Here is a 19006-nt window from a genome sequence, read left to right as displayed (position 1 = left end):
TTCTCAAGTCTTAAGAACTGTTATTTTTTAATTTTACTCTAAACGTCCAATAATGAATTGCCGCATCTAGTAAACATTTACAATCACAGTTTAAAATACTTGAATATTCAACATTTTTTTAAATAATTTTGCATAATATGAATAAGACAAGTATGGCAACTCCGTTCATACGCAGCAGCGTGACTTGTGATCACGCCTGTCGCATAATGAAAGGCGCATGAGACGATCGGCGCTTTGCAACGCGAGTGCATCACGAGATTATGCGAATATGTGCGTTCGTACATGACACGCGGCGGGCACTCACACATACGTTTGTATGAAGTTACCTATACTATACTTGTTGTATTATATTATAAATTTAGTTTTGAAAATTGGATCCTGCAGGTAAATTAAATCGGATCTTCATTTAAAACGCAAGCTGATTATCCATTACTCTGAAAATAATTACTAGCTGCACTGTACATGACTTCCACAGATCACTTGTTTACTAGATACCGCAACCCACCATACACCAACGAGCTCTTATTTCTTGATGGCGTTATCTTCGTGAGCCTTCTTAACGACGGCGAGCTTTGAATGAGGATCTTGAGGCTGCAATTGCGCATATGGAGGAGCTCGAGTGCCGTGGAGGACCAGTGACCAGCCACGGAGGAAACCTGAGGTTTGTGAAGGACTGGAGCCACCGTTGATTCGCGCCTGGAAAAGGAATTATTTGATTTTGGCTCCGAGATAAGGGTTGATATATGATAAACGGTTGCTTAAATAGCTCAAATCTAAAAAGAAATGCCAGTATTAAAAACAACAACTTGAAATAACCCTGATGTGAAAAGTTTGAAGCGTGGTTACGTGATGTGCTACACAAATGACCGTTCCTCAACGTGTTTCTAACATAAGATAATGTTATTACACGTTGTGTTGTATAACGTAAAATAACATGACATGCTGCCTACCTCCAAAGTCCAAATGCCTTGAGGATATTCTCCCCAGGTATGCGTGGTCATGAACGGCCATTTGGTAAACCCATCTCTAGAGTCGTCGTCGTTGGCACGCCTGCTCAGGATCATTGACCTGAAACACACGACCACAAATGTTCTTGTCTTTCGAACCAAAATCCCTTGTAAAGTTGATGTTAAACTTTAATCATTTTAAGCACTGAATTTTACACAACATCATGGATCCCGATGGCCCGTCCATGATATTTGTTGCAAAATACCACTCTGTGCCTTAATGCGATTTTTAAATATAAATTCTTAAAATTGTGTCATTACATTCTCTCGGAACAATTAAGTACGCCAATTAGCTTTACTGAAGACAAAATATGCATGAGGAGTCGAAATAGACAACCTATTAATATTTCCGATCAATAATTGTTTTTATAGTTTCTTACCTAGTTCCCATGGGACTAGTGAGGAAGAACTCGAGGTCTCCTCGCCGAGTGGAGTTGGCACTTACGACAGCCTGCACGTGTTCCAAATACCGCACCTCACTCGGCGTGCCAGCGCACGCTTTTGTGTCAATCTTCAAGGTGATACTGTTGCCTTTTTGAGGGATCTCACTGAAAAAGAAAGATATTAATGAAAGAAAAAATTATTTAACAACATATATCTTTCTCAAATCTAATATAAACTTACGTATGAGTGTTGACCGACCCCGCTTCACAGTGGTATCTAGGGGGCACTGATCGCCAGTTAGCAGCCAAAGCTGTCATGGCACCAGCATCCAGCACGCCGAATCCAAACAAATGGTTAAACTCCAGACCTACTCCATTCATCGTCCAGTGAAAACGACCCTGGAATTTAAGATGTGTACTGTTTGTGATAAGTTGTGCAAAGAAATTTAAGTTATGTAATGGCATATTCTGTTTTCAAACCCTTACTTGCTACGAAACATTAGCGTTTTATAGTGTACTTTTTCTTAAAATGCCTAAACGACGACATTTGATATTTAACCATCCAACAAAAGATGTTTTGAAATTGGTCTTACCTTTGCATCATACAATGAATTTCGTTTGGAAGTCAACACAGTCAGATGTTGGATATCTCGCCAAGTCAAGTTAGGACTGAAACAATAATACATTTTATAATAAATTAAAAACTTTTAAATCTGTTTTAATAAACATTCTAGTTGTATTATGTATACATATAAGTTTGTAATATGTAATGAGTGTAGGAAAGTCATTGAACTACACTTTAGATTTCATTCTTTTTTCATTTCATAGATTGAGCCCAAAGATTTCATAGACAAATTCAGCAGTGTTTCGCTAGGCGAGTACAAATCGTTCTTTATATTACGACGATTATATACGATTTATATAGAGACGTTTATTCTGGAAAGTAATATCATAAATTCCATGTTATTTCCCGAAAGATTCGCAAGATTTTCAAGGGTTGATTCCGCCAGTCAATACGAACAAATTTTTTTTGGGAACTGCGATATCGCAGAAACACACTCAGCTATACGAATGGATTCAATTGGTATAAAAATTTAGTCTGCTACTTATCACACAAATCTCGTCGACCTCTAGGTGTCACCTTATATGATAAAAGGTCATCAACTCACTTAGCATGAAGTGCCAAAGCAAAAACACCAGCAGCCTCAGGAGCAGCGGCAGAAGTTCCGGAATGGGTCGCAGTGCATTTCCCGTAAAGATCCGTAGTGGCCACACCGGTGCTGGGGTCTCTGGCTCCGTTGCTGAATGTGCTGGCAAGAGTTGAAGAGCAGGACTCGTCATAGTGCGCGTTTTGACCATCGTTAATGGCGCTAAAACAGATGATTGAATACAATGAAATACAATAGATTCGCAAATGTAGTGTTTGAAGAACGATGAGCTTTCGGTAGGCGTCTAAATAAATATTACGACAGAACCGATATTATGTTGTTTCGTAATGTCTACACTAAAACGTTCAGACACTTTCTAATTGGCACCGCCAGGCACTTCTCTGAGTATTCAGGTACTAGCGAGGGTATCCGATAGTGCGACCAGCGTGGAATTCAAAGTGTATTTCAATAATATTTAAGTTTAATTGAAAAGAGCAATCCCTAGAGTTTCTTATTCATTCTTCTCGGAGAATTCTTCTGAACGAACAGTAGCTTAAAAAATTACGTTTTCAAGTGTAAAAATGTTACCTATGGAATAAATAATTATTTGACTTAGACTTTAAAGTCCGGCAAACTGTAATCTTGTGCAACACGATGCAATGGGCTGCAGTACCAGTAGTGACGGGTTCTTGGTCCGGAAGGAGGACCCCAATAACGGGGACACAAAACACAGTAAACACTGAGAATTTTAAACTACGAAACGTCGATTGTTCAGCGCGGAGCTCGGTTAAAGAGAGAGGATAGGGATTAACATAGTATGTATGGTCGTCCCGAGGTCCGTGGTTAAATCTAAGAATAAAAAGAAAATAGGGGAGCTTATAGCTAGTTTAATAAAGTGGATTTCCATATAAACAATGTGATTGTTAAAATGCTCACAAATGTTGCCAATTAAAATGCATCCACATATGAACTTGATACTACGATAACACAAACTAACGCATCTATAGGTAGTGTATAAGCTCGTAATTGCATATGCAGTGGTGTGCCGTTCGCATAAACAAATACAACGACAAATTCTTCTGTAAACACACAAATACCATTACGCATGAAATATCGAGCTCTTGCTAATATCACTGTTCGAGAACACAAAAATTGTCATATCATTCATTCAATGTGCACGAAAAGAGCCTCCCCTCACGACGTACATTTCTTTTTCTATACGTCTGGTGTATCCTGGGCAACAATCGGCGAGTGCCGTACGCCGATTGGCAAATCCTTTCATTACGATGGCATGAAACACCGTATATCCATCGATACAATGCGTAGAAGTTGAATAATAGTAAGGTATAATAGTAGGAGTTGTATAATAGTAAGGTTCATTATATAACTTCTTATTTCTGCCGCCAAGCAGTAATGTCAGCATTACTGTGTTCTGATTTGAAGGGTAAGAGTTCTGGTGAAATTACAGGCACGTGGGACATGCCAACTTATGTCTCAGGGTGACAGGCGCAATGGCAGTGCCCCTCCGTTCTTTGCGATTTATAGCTCTGATTACCATCAGACGCACGACTTGTTCGTCCCGTTACTTGATATTACAAAAAAAGAGTTCTTATATTCATAACACTACCTATTGCAGAAAAGGTCCATGCGACTGTCATCACTAAGTTCCTTAAATATTATTTGATACGAGGAATTTAGTTAAGCAACTTATTATCTAGAAAAGGCCTGGAAACGCTTCTGTCGCTGAATACGCTATTCCATCATCATCTTTCTACCCTACTTAAGCCATTATTATATAATGCTGTAAGTTATACATACCAATTAAGATCAAATGTAATAAATATCTGACCTATTGATAGAAACGGTCCACATGGAAGCAGCATATCCATCACAGTTGCAATCATCATCTTCTCCGCCATCGCCGCTCGCCCACACGTAGATGTTACCGAGTCCGTTGCGTCCCTAAGGATCAAATTATACTCGTTAGGTCGAATCAAAGTAATTCAAGTTCAACGAGCAGGAAAAATTTACTCTATACAACCATGGTTTAATTAAATACACAAATATATAGCAGATAAATTTTTACACAAATTTACACTGGGAGTAGGCGAAGTGGAAGAAAGTACATTTCTTGACGTCATCCGATCTCTATTGAAGCGAAAATTCACGAAAAGCGGCGCGGCGTGTAACTAAATTCTTATAAAGAAATATTACCTTTGCCATAAATATCAATTTACCATGTTCCTCTAACAATGTTCTCAAAGATACATATCGATGTCTTACTGTCTCAAATACGTATCATAAAATGAGTAATCACTCTTAATAATCATTCAGGAGATGGCAAAAATTTATATTTATTTTAAATTTCTTATCAAGGGCGTTAGTTTGGATGTATTACTTTAAGAATAAGTAGAAGCCAGTTTGTGAATATCAAGGAAAGGTAATGTAAAATCAGCCTGCAAATTTATTTATTTATTTATTATTTATTTATTTATTTACTTACAGCTTTTCACCTACCATTACAGTAATAATCACCAATGCGGCAGTGTACATATTCAAACGTATATACTTATATAATAACTACATTACACTAAACATATACTAAAACAAAGAAATCACAAATATCAACTTAATACATTACAAATAACATATAACATACAGGGTCATTCTTGTAAATTCACACAGAGTGCATGAGAACAAGTCTATCCTGTCTGCAACATCATTCAGGATTCGCAGAGCTCTTGTGAACGGGGCCTTCTGGATTAGATTAGTCTGGCCGCGCGGGACTGCCAGTAAGCGCGGTTTTCGTCGCCTCACTACGTAATCATTGGGTACGCACAAAAACACCCGCTCCAGTAGACTGGGGTTAAAGATTAACCCTCTGATTATTTTAAAAAGTATCTGAGCTAATGCAAAGTCACGGCGTACCTCTAGCTTATTGTAACCTACCATGCCGAGTACGAACAAACTTGGATACACCTGTGGATAACATGGGTAAACACCATATATTTTGGCATACAAATGTCGCGTGAACTTATTCTGTATTCGCTCCATCATAGTTTTGTACTTAGCCTCATGAGGCGACCAGACAACTGCATTGCATTCGAGGTGGCTCCTTACAAGGGCATCATATAATGATTTTAATGCACAAATTTTGGTGAAGCCCTGCGTCTGCCTCAACATAAAGCCTAGGTTCCTGTAGGCTTTTTTACATACTTTGACAATATGTTCACGAAACGTCAACTGGGTTGTGAATAAAACCCCTAGATCTCGTATCTGGGAAACTTTTCGCATAGGAACAGAGTTTAGTCTATACTCGTACTGGATAAGTGTCCGAGCACGACCGAATGTCATCAAAGAACACTTTGCCTCATTGAAAAACAGATTATTAGCTTGACTCCACTGGACGACCCTATCTATGTCTCCTTGCAAGTGTTCACAGTCTCTCACATCTTTGACAGCCAACAGTAATTTTAAGTCGTCCGCATACAGCAAACAAGTGGCATGATGAACAACACTCGGTAAGTCATTATCATTATAATGAATTCAAGCGGGCCCAGATTACTGCCCTGGCTAACGCCTGATCCGGTACCATAAGTCTCAGATTCATGTCCCTCATAGTCTACGAATTGTTGCCTGTTACTCATGTAGCTGGAAAAAAACGTAAGCAAGTGTGGAGTGAACCCTACGCGCGCTAGCTTCGTCAATAAGATATCATTGTCCACTGAATCGAACGCTTTCTTAAAATCGAAGTACGCCGTGTCAACCTGAACACCAGTGTCTATATTCGGTGCCACGTATGACACAAAATTAAGTAGATTTGAAGTGGTACTTCTGCCTGGGCGAAAACCGTGCTGAGAGTCCGAGAATGAACTTATTTGCTCATACACACGCTTTTGTATAGCCGACTCGAAGATTTTGGCCGGAGTCGATAGTACCGCGACTGGCCGATAATCATTGACATTTGAGCTGGCTGTACCCTTCGGCACAGGTGTGACTCTGGTAATCTTCCAACAGCTCGGAAAGATGGCCGACTCTAAGCTTGCATTAAATATGTGTAAGAGCGGTTCTGCTAACTGTTTGCGACAATCTCTAAATATAAACGAGGGAATGCCATCCGGGCCTGCCGACCGCTTCGGCTTGAGGCTGGCCAGGGCAGTCTCCACATCCCGCAAGGTCAAAGTCTGTATATGCACACGTGCACTCGATGAGCCACCCGACCTAACAGCTGCCTCGACACTTAACACAGCCTGATCAGTGCGATAAACAGATTTAAAAAATGATGCAAATTCGGCAGCACTCTCAGGCTTTGTTAAAATCTTCCCTTCTCTAATGATCTGTTGTTTGCTCGATTCTCCCCTGATTGATCTAATATATCCCCAAATGGATTTTGGGTCATTTGCAAAGTTTGCCTGAATACTGTCCCTATATCGTTCGTGCGCACATTTAAGAGCACTCTTAATATTCGTCCTACACCTAGCGAATGCCATATAATCTTGATTTGATTTAGTAAGTTTGTACCGCTTATGAAGTACAGTTTTTAATTTAATGTTTCTTATGATATCTGCCGTATACCATTTGGGATAATTATACCGTACGTTAATGTGTTTCGGTTTTTTCCTTGGAACGCACGTGTCTAAGATATTAGTCACAATTTCATAAAAATAAGACAAGGCCTCTTCCGGATCTTGTATACTGAAGATTAAAGACCAATCCACAGATGATATCAAGTCATACAACAACGAAAAATCCGCCTTATACATGTTCCATTTGGGCCTTTCTGTTTGTTCACCCTCTATATAGGTACACTTACCACTGCTAGTCCGTGCTACCGGCACTCGAATATTGAGCGGTGGATGGTACGCGTCCACCGGCTCCAAAGTATCGTCTGCCGCTCGCACCTCCACTTCTCCGTTCTCAGCCGAACTTAGCACTAAATCCAACTGACGACCCATGCAGTTAGGTATCTCATTAAACTGTGTGAATTCACAAAATGACATGAAGTATTCGTAGTAGTTTAATACATTAGCTGGACATGAATGTAAATTAAAATCACCTAAAACAATTAAATTTTTATACCTACAACAAAGTTGCTCTATTAATCTAAACAAAATCATATATTCATTTTCGCTACTACGCGGTGAAATATAAACAACAGTGCACACAAACAAAAACTTTGAGTTTAGTTTACTATACACACAAACAGAGACAAACTCGAATGAGCGCGAGTCAATATCTACATCTGTGGGGGTAGGTATTTCTAGTAGCTCAAACCGATTTGTGGCCACGAAAAAGGCGCCTCTCTGTTTGCGGCCGTCCATACGATCACTACGTATTATTTTATATCCCGGTGGAATAATCTCATTATCATGTATCGATTCATTACAGCTCGTTTCAGTAATTGCGAAAAAATCTGAGTTTGATGATTCCAAATAATTTCGAAAGTTAGTTAATTTTGTTCTTAATCCCCGCACGTTCTGATAGTAAATTTCTACAAATCTGTTATGGTTTATTTGGCTTGTTTGTCGATTTTCGAAAAAAAATCCACTCACTAAACTCCGTATTTAGGGGCCATGCGTCTGGTTGACACAATTTGGGATACTCCCCCTCCGGAACTGTGACACGAAATGAGGCGTATCCTCTGTCATTTTTATGCTGGATTCTCTCGATGACAGGGAGAACGTCCTCGCCACACACTTTTGTAATATGCGCTGATAAAGTTTCACATGATGTATTGGGGTGTAGTCGCCATACATGGAGATGCTTTTTGCGCTCCGATGCCTGTAATGTACTTATATTCGTATTTTGACCTCTGCATACATTCTTCGATCGACGCTTTTCCTTTTTACTACTGACAGGTATCCTAACTATTATCGTGGTTTTCGTTTTCCTCAGTGACTTTTTCTTTATCTAAGTTGTAATGATTTATTTGAATTTTTTGGCTACTTGATCCAAGTTGGGTGGTAGCGGAACAGGTTTCCGCTGGCTTTGTCAACTTCGTGGCCCCACCTTTAGATGTGTTGTTAATGACGCTTTTATTAACAACATGGTTTTTACTCAACGCCTCTGCAAATGATCGTAACTGCTTTTCAGTCACCTTCTGAGTTTCATTATGCATATTTGCTAGCTTCTCAATTTGATTTTCAGTTATTATGACTTCCTTAGACTTTTCTTCAACTACCCTCAAATTTTGACTTAATTCAGTCAAATCAACTTTGGTTGAAGACAACAAGTGTATTAACATTTTAATAACACATTCTTGCTTATCCAACCGATCCATAACTTCCGAACGAAATGCTCTCAGTTCTTCCAGCACCCTGTCGTTAGTTTCCACCTTAGGGGCTGACTTCGTACGGCTCCCGCGCTTGGTGTTGATATTATCACTGCTGCTCGTATACGTTTTATTCATAGTTGGTGTATAACTACATATTGGCGTGTCACTATTCTTGCCCTTTGGATGAGAGCACACACACTCCGGACATATCCATTCAGTCTTATCGTCTTCAGAGAACGTTTCGAACAATTCCTGTTTTATTGCAAGACACTTCAAGTCGAAAAACTTCTTGCAGTGTTCGTTCGAACATTCCATATATAAAATATCATATATAGTTTCACCACATCCACTACACTTCGTACACATTTTCCGCACAAATAACAAACAAATTATGCAGAATATTACGTGAATAAATTCACCACAATGAATAAATACGTCCGCTTGCGTTGACTGCTCGCGCGTCATCAAATTGGTATATACAATGCTTATTTTGCATTTCAGTTACTTTGTTCTCTAAGATACGAGTTTGAGAAAGTAAGGCGACGATATAGGTAAACTAATTTTAGATCTAATTACATACATAGCTTTAAATACATTAGCTTCAGATGGTAATGTCACCGATACTGGCGTCGCGGAAAATTTCGCTAGTTAAGGGCGAATTTCCAGTTATCTATTCGATATGTCTCTAGAGTCTAAATCGGTCAAAATCGCCAGGATTAATATTCGGTGAGATTATGAACTCTCCTACATATTAGAATTAGGTTAAGCTCCGCCTCCTTAAACTATATGTATCTTGCAATATTCATTTTATCGAATAACATGATGCTTTTACTACAATGGTACATTGTGGTAGCAGTAGAGCTCCGTGTTCGTTTTGAAAAGTACTGCCAACTTACTTCTGTCTGCCGCCAAGCAGTAATGTGATCATCACTGGGTTGCGGTTTTGAAGGGTTAAGGGTGCTGGTGAAATTATTACATGGCACTTGTCAACTTAAATCCCAGGGCGACTGGCGCAGTGGCAGTGCCCCTCAGATCTTTGCGATTTAATGCTCTAGAGCGGCTTGTCAACAGGCGCACGACTTGTTAATCCCTTCAATTAGTATCAGAAAATAAAGAGTAATAAACGCGTGTCTCTCATAACTTGACATTGTCGGTATCATCGATTGTATTGATGAAGCTATAACAATTTAATAAAGAGGAAAAAGTTTCAAATTACTAGCATAAATAAACACGACTTCGTCTACGAAGAATAAGTACTTCGAAAAATTAGTATAATACAGTACAGAAGGCTACTACTGTATACTAATTTTCAATTTTTTTTATCAAAAAATAAGTGCGCATTTGAATTCCATCTCACCTATTGAAAAATGACATTGAGATCGATGGTAGAGCATGCACACCTAAACAATGTCTATTCACTGTCGCCTTAAAAAAACCCAAGTTATACCGTTCACGGAAAAAGTCTGCAGGCAGAGAATTCCACTCTATAGCCGTTCGCCATACAAATGTGGAAGCGAAACGCGATGCGAATGCTTGGGAAATCCAGAACATAGTGGTGGCACTACGCCTAGCCAGCCTACGTATGGTCCCCCGATGATGGAAAGAGGAAAGCGGAATTCATTCATGCAATTCCCACGCACACTCTTCGGGATATATCCTGTAGAATGCCGATATATTATTTTTTAAACATGACAGTCAGATGTCTCCACTCCACCTGATGTTAAATGGAAAATGGGATGCAAACGTAAAGGTACCAAGTGCAATGCTGATACAATCACTGTCCTAGCCACCTCCACCCTGCATGCCTACAAGATGCCTCTTCACGCCTCGTTTGAAGGACCCCATATCCTAAGCAGATAAGAGGCCAATTCTCCATACAAACTTTCTCCCCTTCTTCTTCACGTGTCAACTCTGACGTTTACATCCCCTATTTCACTCCCTATATCATTCAAAAAAGCCTATGTCCTTTTCCTAGGTCCCATCTATCGCTGTACCAAAATTCAACAAAGTTGGTTCAGCTGTGCGTGAAAACGTGATAGAGTTACTTTCGCAATTCACAATATTATGAAATATTAGTTTGGGCATGGAAATTTTTAATTCATCTTTATTGCTTATTTGTTTAAGTGTTTTACATTAACATCGAATTATATTATAATTATATAAATATTAACGTCGAAAAAACGAGAATAAGGTTTTTAATGTGTACATTTACAGTATACATTTTAGTGATAATTTTGTAGAAATTGAGGATGTTACATTAATTAATTAAATCGAGTGCGTGAATCGTTCCGCTTGCACAACATATGAATATATAAATGTCCATTTCCAACTTATTTAACACGAATGAACTCATTACTTAACAGAAATCCCGTGAGTCGTTTTTTTCCTTTGAACGAAGGAAATGACGTGCGAGAGAGAAAATAAACCGCTTCGTATGTATATAGCGTACTTTAAGCTGTAAAAGTACGCAATATCACTGCTTTTCAAAATTTCAAATTGTGGCTTAAGAGTAAAACTTACAATGAAACAGTGGACTTGCTGGAAGTTGTTTCATAATTATTTTTATATAGGTATAACTACTAATTATTTTATTGTTAAATATAGAAAATCTCCTTTTTAGCTGTAATATAAATAAATTTTCCCAAAATATGCCTAAAAATACAGGTACACATTTACTTAGTTTAGGCATCGCAACTACACATTAGGTTCTAATATTAAAATGTATAGCTTTACTATGAAGAATGTATAATTTAGATTCCCTTTTTAATGCTTCTTTTAATATTATAATAGCTTTATTTACGTTAATTTGAATTAGATTAAGTTATATTGAAATAATTATTTTTTTCTTTTCAATATGGATAGCCCATATCAAAATTTTTTAATTTTTTTTATCACAGCTGTATTCAGAATGTGTAAAATTTTATTGTGGATAAGACACCGAACTCTCCATTGGTTAAATTGGTTAAGATTAAGGGTGCTGATGAAATTATAGACACATGAGACTCGTCAACTTATGTCTCAGCGTGACAAGCGCAGTGGCAGTGTCCATCAGATCTTTATGATTGAAAACTTTGAGATCTCATACTGCAATTTCAATGGACAGGAATGTCGCTTAATACCAGGCGCACGGCTTGTTCGCCCCGTCACTAGGTATTATAAAAAAAGGCTTATGCCTAAATATAGAAACATGTTCTTTGTATCTTGTTGTAAAGCTACGCCGTCTTTGAGTGCTATTCTAACATGTGCCACAGGTGAGCTTATAAACTCCCGACTTTTTTCCAGTTTCCACTCTTTCCTTGTCATTGCCAAGTCTGGAGCGCAAAATGTTATTTGTTTTAAAAGCAATATTTATCTCATTGCACTTCAAAATATTATAGAATCATTTCTGACAAATGGCCAACATAAGTAATAATGCTTGCTTTATATTTGTCTTAGGGTGCCTCCAAATCAGACGCTTATAGAAGCGATGCTTCAGCGACATCTCTAGCCAGGGCTGGTAACTGTAAAGGTATCTAACTGGGTGCCGAAATACTTAAGATTTCTCATAGATATGGCTAAAAAGTCGTTGAAAAACCAAATACAAAGACACGACAACAAACACTTAGAAAAATTCGTAAGGTCCTTTGGTTCGTTCCATGGCTTAGTTGGTATAGCGTCTGGCATGGTATGCAAGAAGACGTCGGTTCGAATCCGACCGGATCGAAGGAATTTTTTCTGAGTGTTCGATCTTTGTATTAATAATTATAACAAACTATTGGAGTAATTTCACAAAAAATAATTGAATATCAATTCAATAAACATTTAATTAATACAGTGAATAGCGACATCTCTCGCCAGAACTGGTAGCTGTAAAGGTACTAACTGGGTGATAAATCTGTCATAGATTTCTCATAGATGGCGCTACGACTAAAAAGTCGTTGAAAAACCGAGTACAAAGACACGACGCAAGCACATAGAAAAATTCGTGAGGTCCGTTGGTTCGTTCCGTGGCTTAGTTGGTATAGCGTTTGGCACGGTATGCAAGAAGACGTCGGTTCGAATCCGACCGGATCGAAGGAATTTTTTCTGAGTGTTTTTTCTGAGTGTTCGGTCTTTGTATTAATAATTATAACAAACTAAAAAAAAAAAAAATTCACAAAAAATAATTGAATATCAATTCAATAAAAATTTAATTAGTAATAATTTTATCAAAATGAATGGTACTGTTACTGAGGTTTATGTATTACTACTACCTTTTGAACAAAAAAGAATCACCGAAATCAGTTCACAATTACACATACAAAAAATTACAGTCGAATTGAGAACCTCCTTTTTTGGAAGTCGGTTGAAAAAGCCTAGCATTAATAACACTAAATAGTACTTTTCGGGAAAAGATGCCTTTAGTGAATTCAATTTCTTTATCGTAGGCATTAAAGACGGAGGAATTAAAGCCGTTCGTGCAAATGGGCGGTAAATCAATGACATAACGATGGAGTGTTCCGGACTTTCTAATCAGCCGAAGGAGGAACAGTGAAGGTGGAACTAAATTGAAAAGTTCTTGCGCACAATCTTTTAAATAGACTAGCGGTATACAGATTATAAGGGCGCCTTCAAATCAAACGCTTGTACAAATTAATTTTCATATAAAATCAAGTCTGCAAAAGAGGAGCGCGCGTGACGCTGCACTTGTATGAAAATTAGTAGTGAAGGGGCTGTAGTGCTTCTATAAGCGTCTAATTGAAATGCGCCCTTATAACGTGATCTCACAATACCGATGCTACGAGTTGCATAAAGAGCTATTTGCCTAAAATATTGTTATCTCAAGATAAAACTTTGTAATAACATCGAGGTTTATAGTAGACTGTATACCGTTTTCTCCGTAACATTGTTTTGCTGAATTCAATTTATTAAGTGTTTTTGTCGCCAGTTTTAGTGCCAGCAGTAATTATATACCTAATAGAAAATATAGTTTTAATTTTTAGTAAGAAATAAATCGACGTTTGGAATGTCTGTAAAGCCCTATAAAATTCATCCACGTAAAAGTAAACTACAAGAAAGCTTTAATAAAAACGGTCCCAATTCTCAGTAGCCGTAACTGTGTTTTAATTAGGTCTAAAGTTTAATTTACACTTTGCGCCATTAAATTCTGCAATACGTTCATTTATTTTTACTCGCTTCATACTCACGAACTAAGGTTGGTAATTTAAAAAAGTAATCGACAATAATGATTAAGACGTTGCTTTGAACTATAAAACGTACGAATGATACTTACATTTATTTATTATTAAGACATGATTCTAGTATGTAATTTTTTTAGTAGATTTTTAGATAGTCGAGGTTATTTGTAAACTAAATATTTCGTACCCTTGGTATAATACCGTCGGTGTTTCATAGAAAGGGCGAAAGCGCCATTTTTCAGGGGAGCTAGTTTTAGGTTTTAAAATTAAATTTTGATTTTAAGTTTTAGAAAACGATATAGATGTGACATGTGAGCTTATCCCAATAGTGGTAACCTATCACAAAGTAGGAAATTTATTTGTTTGGAATAACGTTTGTTCGAATTTGTATTACACCGAAAATCGAATTATAACGAAACAGTTGTTCTTTCAGGATACGTTGAATGTTTATCGCAAAGACACGATTAGGTTCGATTAGGTTAGGTTAAGTTAGGTTTAAAAGAAAAAAACATTTTCCTCTCCAAATTACTTTCGAGATCATGAAATTTCGCCCAAACGTCATTTCTGGAAAATTTCAAAAAAGTAACACGAATTAAATGAAATAATTTATGTCTATACCACCATTAATCAGTGACACCTGTGAAGATCCCGAAACCTTGGTTTGTTTAAAAAAAAATATTTAGAGTCGAAAAAATATTTTCATTTTCTATGTGTAACAATCGCGAGAACCTAAGAACTCGATAAGTTATGAATATGTGAAATTTTATAACTAAACGTGTCGACTAATTTCATTCGTAGAATGTTTAGGCTTTCCTGAAGTCATTTCGCAGATGTGACCTTATCATAACAAGCGTGCAATTTTACCACAAATATTACATATGTAATACATAGTTTTTATTTATAAAGAATACAAAGTACTCTCCCACATGAAAGTTCTAATGCTACGACTAGGCCTCGATTAAGAAGATTTTGGGTCATAGCTGTAGGGTGCCGAATTTGTTCCCCATTTTTATAACTATGTATGCCTTACACAATGTCGAATACGCGTGATGACGCAACCGATCTGTGAAGATTCTACATCGACTTGTTCCTTATATTACCTAATATTTTTAGAAAAGAAATCGGAAAATATCAACTCCACAAAACGGGGTTCGATTTCCTCAAGAAAACACCCTCTTTCCCTCCTCTCTACTGATTGAGTTAGGTAACACCTGAGTGGGGGTTTTGAGAAATGTAAACATTATCGTTATTAAAATCGAGTTCATTGAATTCTGAAGTAATAACTAATGACTCCTTTAAAATAGATTTAAAACATTTATAACCTGTATGAAACAAAATTCGTAAAACAAAATAATTTCAACAATATACCTACGAATAAATTATTTACTAATAGATTTTAAACAATTCTTCAGATTTTTAGAATATAATTAATTTATTACAACGCCACAACACAAAAATATACAGAAAGAAATTTAAAACAGACAAAGCGAAACAAAAAAATAAAATAACAAAAAAAAAACAACGAAGCAAACATAATCAAATTTTATAACAGTCAATATGATAAATGTTCTGTGTGCGGTTGAGGCGTATGTGAAATATCCACTTAGCTAATCTCACAGCATAGTAAAGACTGCGACGCTGATTTCTATTACTTTGAGTTAATATCCATTTTGTTGTTCTACTCCGTACCTATTTAATAATCAGAATGCGCCGGAAAACCAAACCATGTATTAGTACCAGAGCAACGGAACTCAATATGGGGCACTTCCCGTCCAGCAGCGCACACAGTGCAAGCTGTTTGGCCACCGAGATGAGAACTATACAGGGTGTAAATTTTGAGACGGGGCAGCAAGGCAGCTACCTTAATCATTGTAGTTACAGGAAAACGGTTCTAGAGGACTATCCATGAATTTTGAAGATATTTTGATTGGCATTCACAGATTTTGAAAATGGTACAGTCAGCCAGATAAAAGGCAATTTTTTACAAAACTTTTTTTTATGCCATTCGATCCGGTCTCTGGTAAGGATATATAGTCTCTATGGGACCAACTGAGGTAAGAGTACTCGAAATGGCAGAAATCGCAAAAAATCTTAGATAATCCACTACTCTACAAAAAAGACTTAAGTAAAACCAAATCATAATCATATCACTATTTTTTAAATTTGAAACAGCTTTGTTTTGTTTTGTTAATGGAGAATTGTCACTTTTAAGACGATTTTTTTTCAAAATGTTCTCAAAGGAGGTAACAAATTAATTGGAACACATGGTCCTATCAAATGGCCACCGCGTAGTCCTGATCTGACGCCTCTTGATTTTTTCTTTGGCGTTATGTAAAAAATTAAATTTATAAAAAAAATACAATAGTGTCCAAGAATTGAAAGACGCACTTGCAGCAATTTTCAATAGAATCCATCTGAGTAGAATTTCAGCCTCTACTTGCTCTTTGCGGAAGAGAGCGAATCGATGCATCCGTCAATGAATTCGAGCACGTACTATCATGGACTCATCATGTTATTTTGCTTTTCGTTATTCTTTTTATTTTGAAATACATAATACGTTGTCAATTTGTTACTTTCCTTATTGTTAGTTACCTTAACTACCTAGAATAAGTGATTACTAAATAGTCCCTACAAAATGTATGGTAAAAGTTTTTTGCGATTTCTGACATTTAGAGTACTCTTACCTCAGTTGGTCCCGTAGAGTCTATTCATCCTTACCAGAGACCGGATCGAATGGCATAAAAAAAAAATTTGTAAAAATTGCCTTTTATCTTGCTGACTGTACCATTTTTTCAAAATCTGTGAATGCCAATCAAAATATCTTCAAAATTCATGGATAGTCTTCTAGAACCATTTTTCTGTAACTACAACGATTAAGGTAGCTGGCCTTGCTGCCCCATCTCAAATTTACACCCTGTATATACCGACGACATATTGTTAAACAAAACTCAAAATCTTGAGCGCGCAGCGCTATACTGGCGTTGGCAAAGTTATGTTTTTTCATAACCCTACATATTCATACAAATTAAAATATTGAATTTATAACATGCATTATTTCATTATTATTACTCACGTACGTGGATTTTGTTGGTATTGGAGCAAAAAATATAGTACGTTTGAGTATGACCCAGTCACAAGCCAAAACAAATTTTTACAACGTAATTTTTCACACCATTTTATTACGATCATATTATTGTGACAGTCCTGTTTTGTATAAAATGAATGTAAGTAAATTTCCCTACTTACAACTTGAATGCAGTTTACAATTTTTAATACTACTAATGAATTTGTTTCAGCACACAGAAAAATATTTTGCTCTAGAGCACCGAGGCGTGGGAAATACGCCTTTATAATTATTGTTGCAACACACAACACAAATAAAAATTCCTTCAATATGGCATGTAGGCTTGGTATGGCAACAAGCACTCGAACCAGTGCTTTTGTCATACCAAGGCTACCGCTCTTAACCGACTGAATTATAGACGAAGTCAGCAGCTCTTACAAATTTCTGTATGCGTTTTCTACAGATCTTTGTATTGTTAAAACAGCTTTTTTGCAATCGACGCCGCTTGTGAGATAATTATGAAGTTTCTTTACTCTGCCAGGTACCTTAATAGCTACCAGAAGCTAACGAGAGATGTCGTATTAATTGCAATGTTTATTTATTGAATATCATGATGTTTTATTACCATGGTATTTCTATATTCTTGATAAACTTCCTCGACTAGTTTATTATTATTGACGCAAAGATGGAACTAACTGGACTCGAACCTGTGTGCCATCGCTTTTAATATATATCATGGTAATAAAACAATATAAATAACTAATTGTTACTTCTTTATATTTCAAAGATGCGTGTAGTAAAAAATAATGATATTCAATAAGTAAATAAATTGTTACTTCATTATATTTCAAAGATATGTAAAAAAAAATCATACCTCGTTAACCCCTCTCACTATGGCCCTCATAGTGGCATTCCGTGGACCGTCCACGGTTCGGCCATCATCAGTAGGGCCCCAGGAAGCACTGTAGATGTGGATCTTATGTGGCTCGTGGCCCATGGAGTTGGCCTCGATCAGGTCTGTCATATATGGCTGGTCCAGCATCCTAATACCTGAAACAAAATATATAACAAACATAAACATCAGGATCAAAATAACTAGGTCTGCGATGAAAAAATTGTTTAAAATTTTATCAATGATCTCCCTGAAGTAAATTTTGTGCTGAGATCTGACGACGGACTAAAGTCCAGGATGCTGGAACTCGGATCATGGAATTCGGCTGGACGGGACACCTAGCAACGCAAGGTGATGACAGGTGGAGCAAGACATCGACTGATTGGTGGCCGAGGATAGGCAAAAGAAACGTCCGGCGCTCATTTGCAAGGTCAGTCGACGACATAGTACACGTAGCGGGACGTCAATGAATGCGGCTACCACGGGACCATGGCGGATGGCACAAACTTCGGGAGGCCCAGCAGTGGGTGCAATCAGGTTGTGTATGACAGGAAAAATAATTTAAAAAATCCATCACCTTTGGTTTACCTAGAATCCTAAATTAAGCTTACAGTTTTTTAAATATACTTTTATTTTATTAGCAGTAGTATAGTTCCTTATGAAAGAGTTGAGGTGTGTGAGTTACTTAAAAAAATCGGGATGGCAGAAATTGGTCAAATTGAATAAAATGTTTTTTCATACAAAATGAATATTAAGTCATTTGTGGTTGTTTTTGTGTGTGTCCATGGCACCCGCAACACAGGGTTTTCCTCGTGCGGGGTTATGTTGAGTGTGTGCGTTGACTGTAAATAACATTTTATTAAATTTGATCAACTTCTGCTGTACCCGATTTTCTTTTTCCAACACAATGAAAATGATTCTTCCATGAAATTGCGTCGATCAGATTTTAAAAATTTACTATGCCAAAATTCTTTTGACAAAAAGCAATGGTTCCTAAGACAGTTTCCCTGTGACTCCTATAGTTTCAGATTTTCCCATAGTGCCCTTGTTAAAAGACACGCTGTATATTGCTTAAACAAAGT

General features: G+C 37.2%; 1 protein-coding gene across 1 annotated transcript in view; it reads right to left on the bottom strand.

The window, feature by feature from the left end:
* The window catches only part of LOC113226494 (neuroendocrine convertase 2), a 145537-nt gene continuing 126531 nt past the window's right edge, over positions 1 to 19006 (bottom strand). The window contains exons 7-14 of the mRNA XM_026459127.1: positions 17907 to 18082; positions 4388 to 4500; positions 2560 to 2760; positions 1984 to 2059; positions 1632 to 1789; positions 1388 to 1555; positions 951 to 1068; positions 1 to 696 (exon numbers count right to left, since the gene is read on the bottom strand). Of these exons, the coding sequence (XP_026314912.1) occupies positions 523 to 696; positions 951 to 1068; positions 1388 to 1555; positions 1632 to 1789; positions 1984 to 2059; positions 2560 to 2760; positions 4388 to 4500; positions 17907 to 18082 (1184 nt within the window). The 3' untranslated portion in view covers positions 1 to 522. The remainder of the gene's footprint in view (positions 697 to 950; positions 1069 to 1387; positions 1556 to 1631; positions 1790 to 1983; positions 2060 to 2559; positions 2761 to 4387; positions 4501 to 17906; positions 18083 to 19006) is intronic.

Source organism: Hyposmocoma kahamanoa, unplaced genomic scaffold (assembly GCF_003589595.1).
Source record: "Hyposmocoma kahamanoa isolate Upper Pololo Valley unplaced genomic scaffold, ASM358959v1 192, whole genome shotgun sequence".
Taxonomy (NCBI): domain Eukaryota; kingdom Metazoa; phylum Arthropoda; class Insecta; order Lepidoptera; family Cosmopterigidae; genus Hyposmocoma; species Hyposmocoma kahamanoa.
The sequence above is the reverse complement of the archived record's forward strand: the minus strand, read 5'-3'. Positions and strand labels throughout refer to the sequence as shown.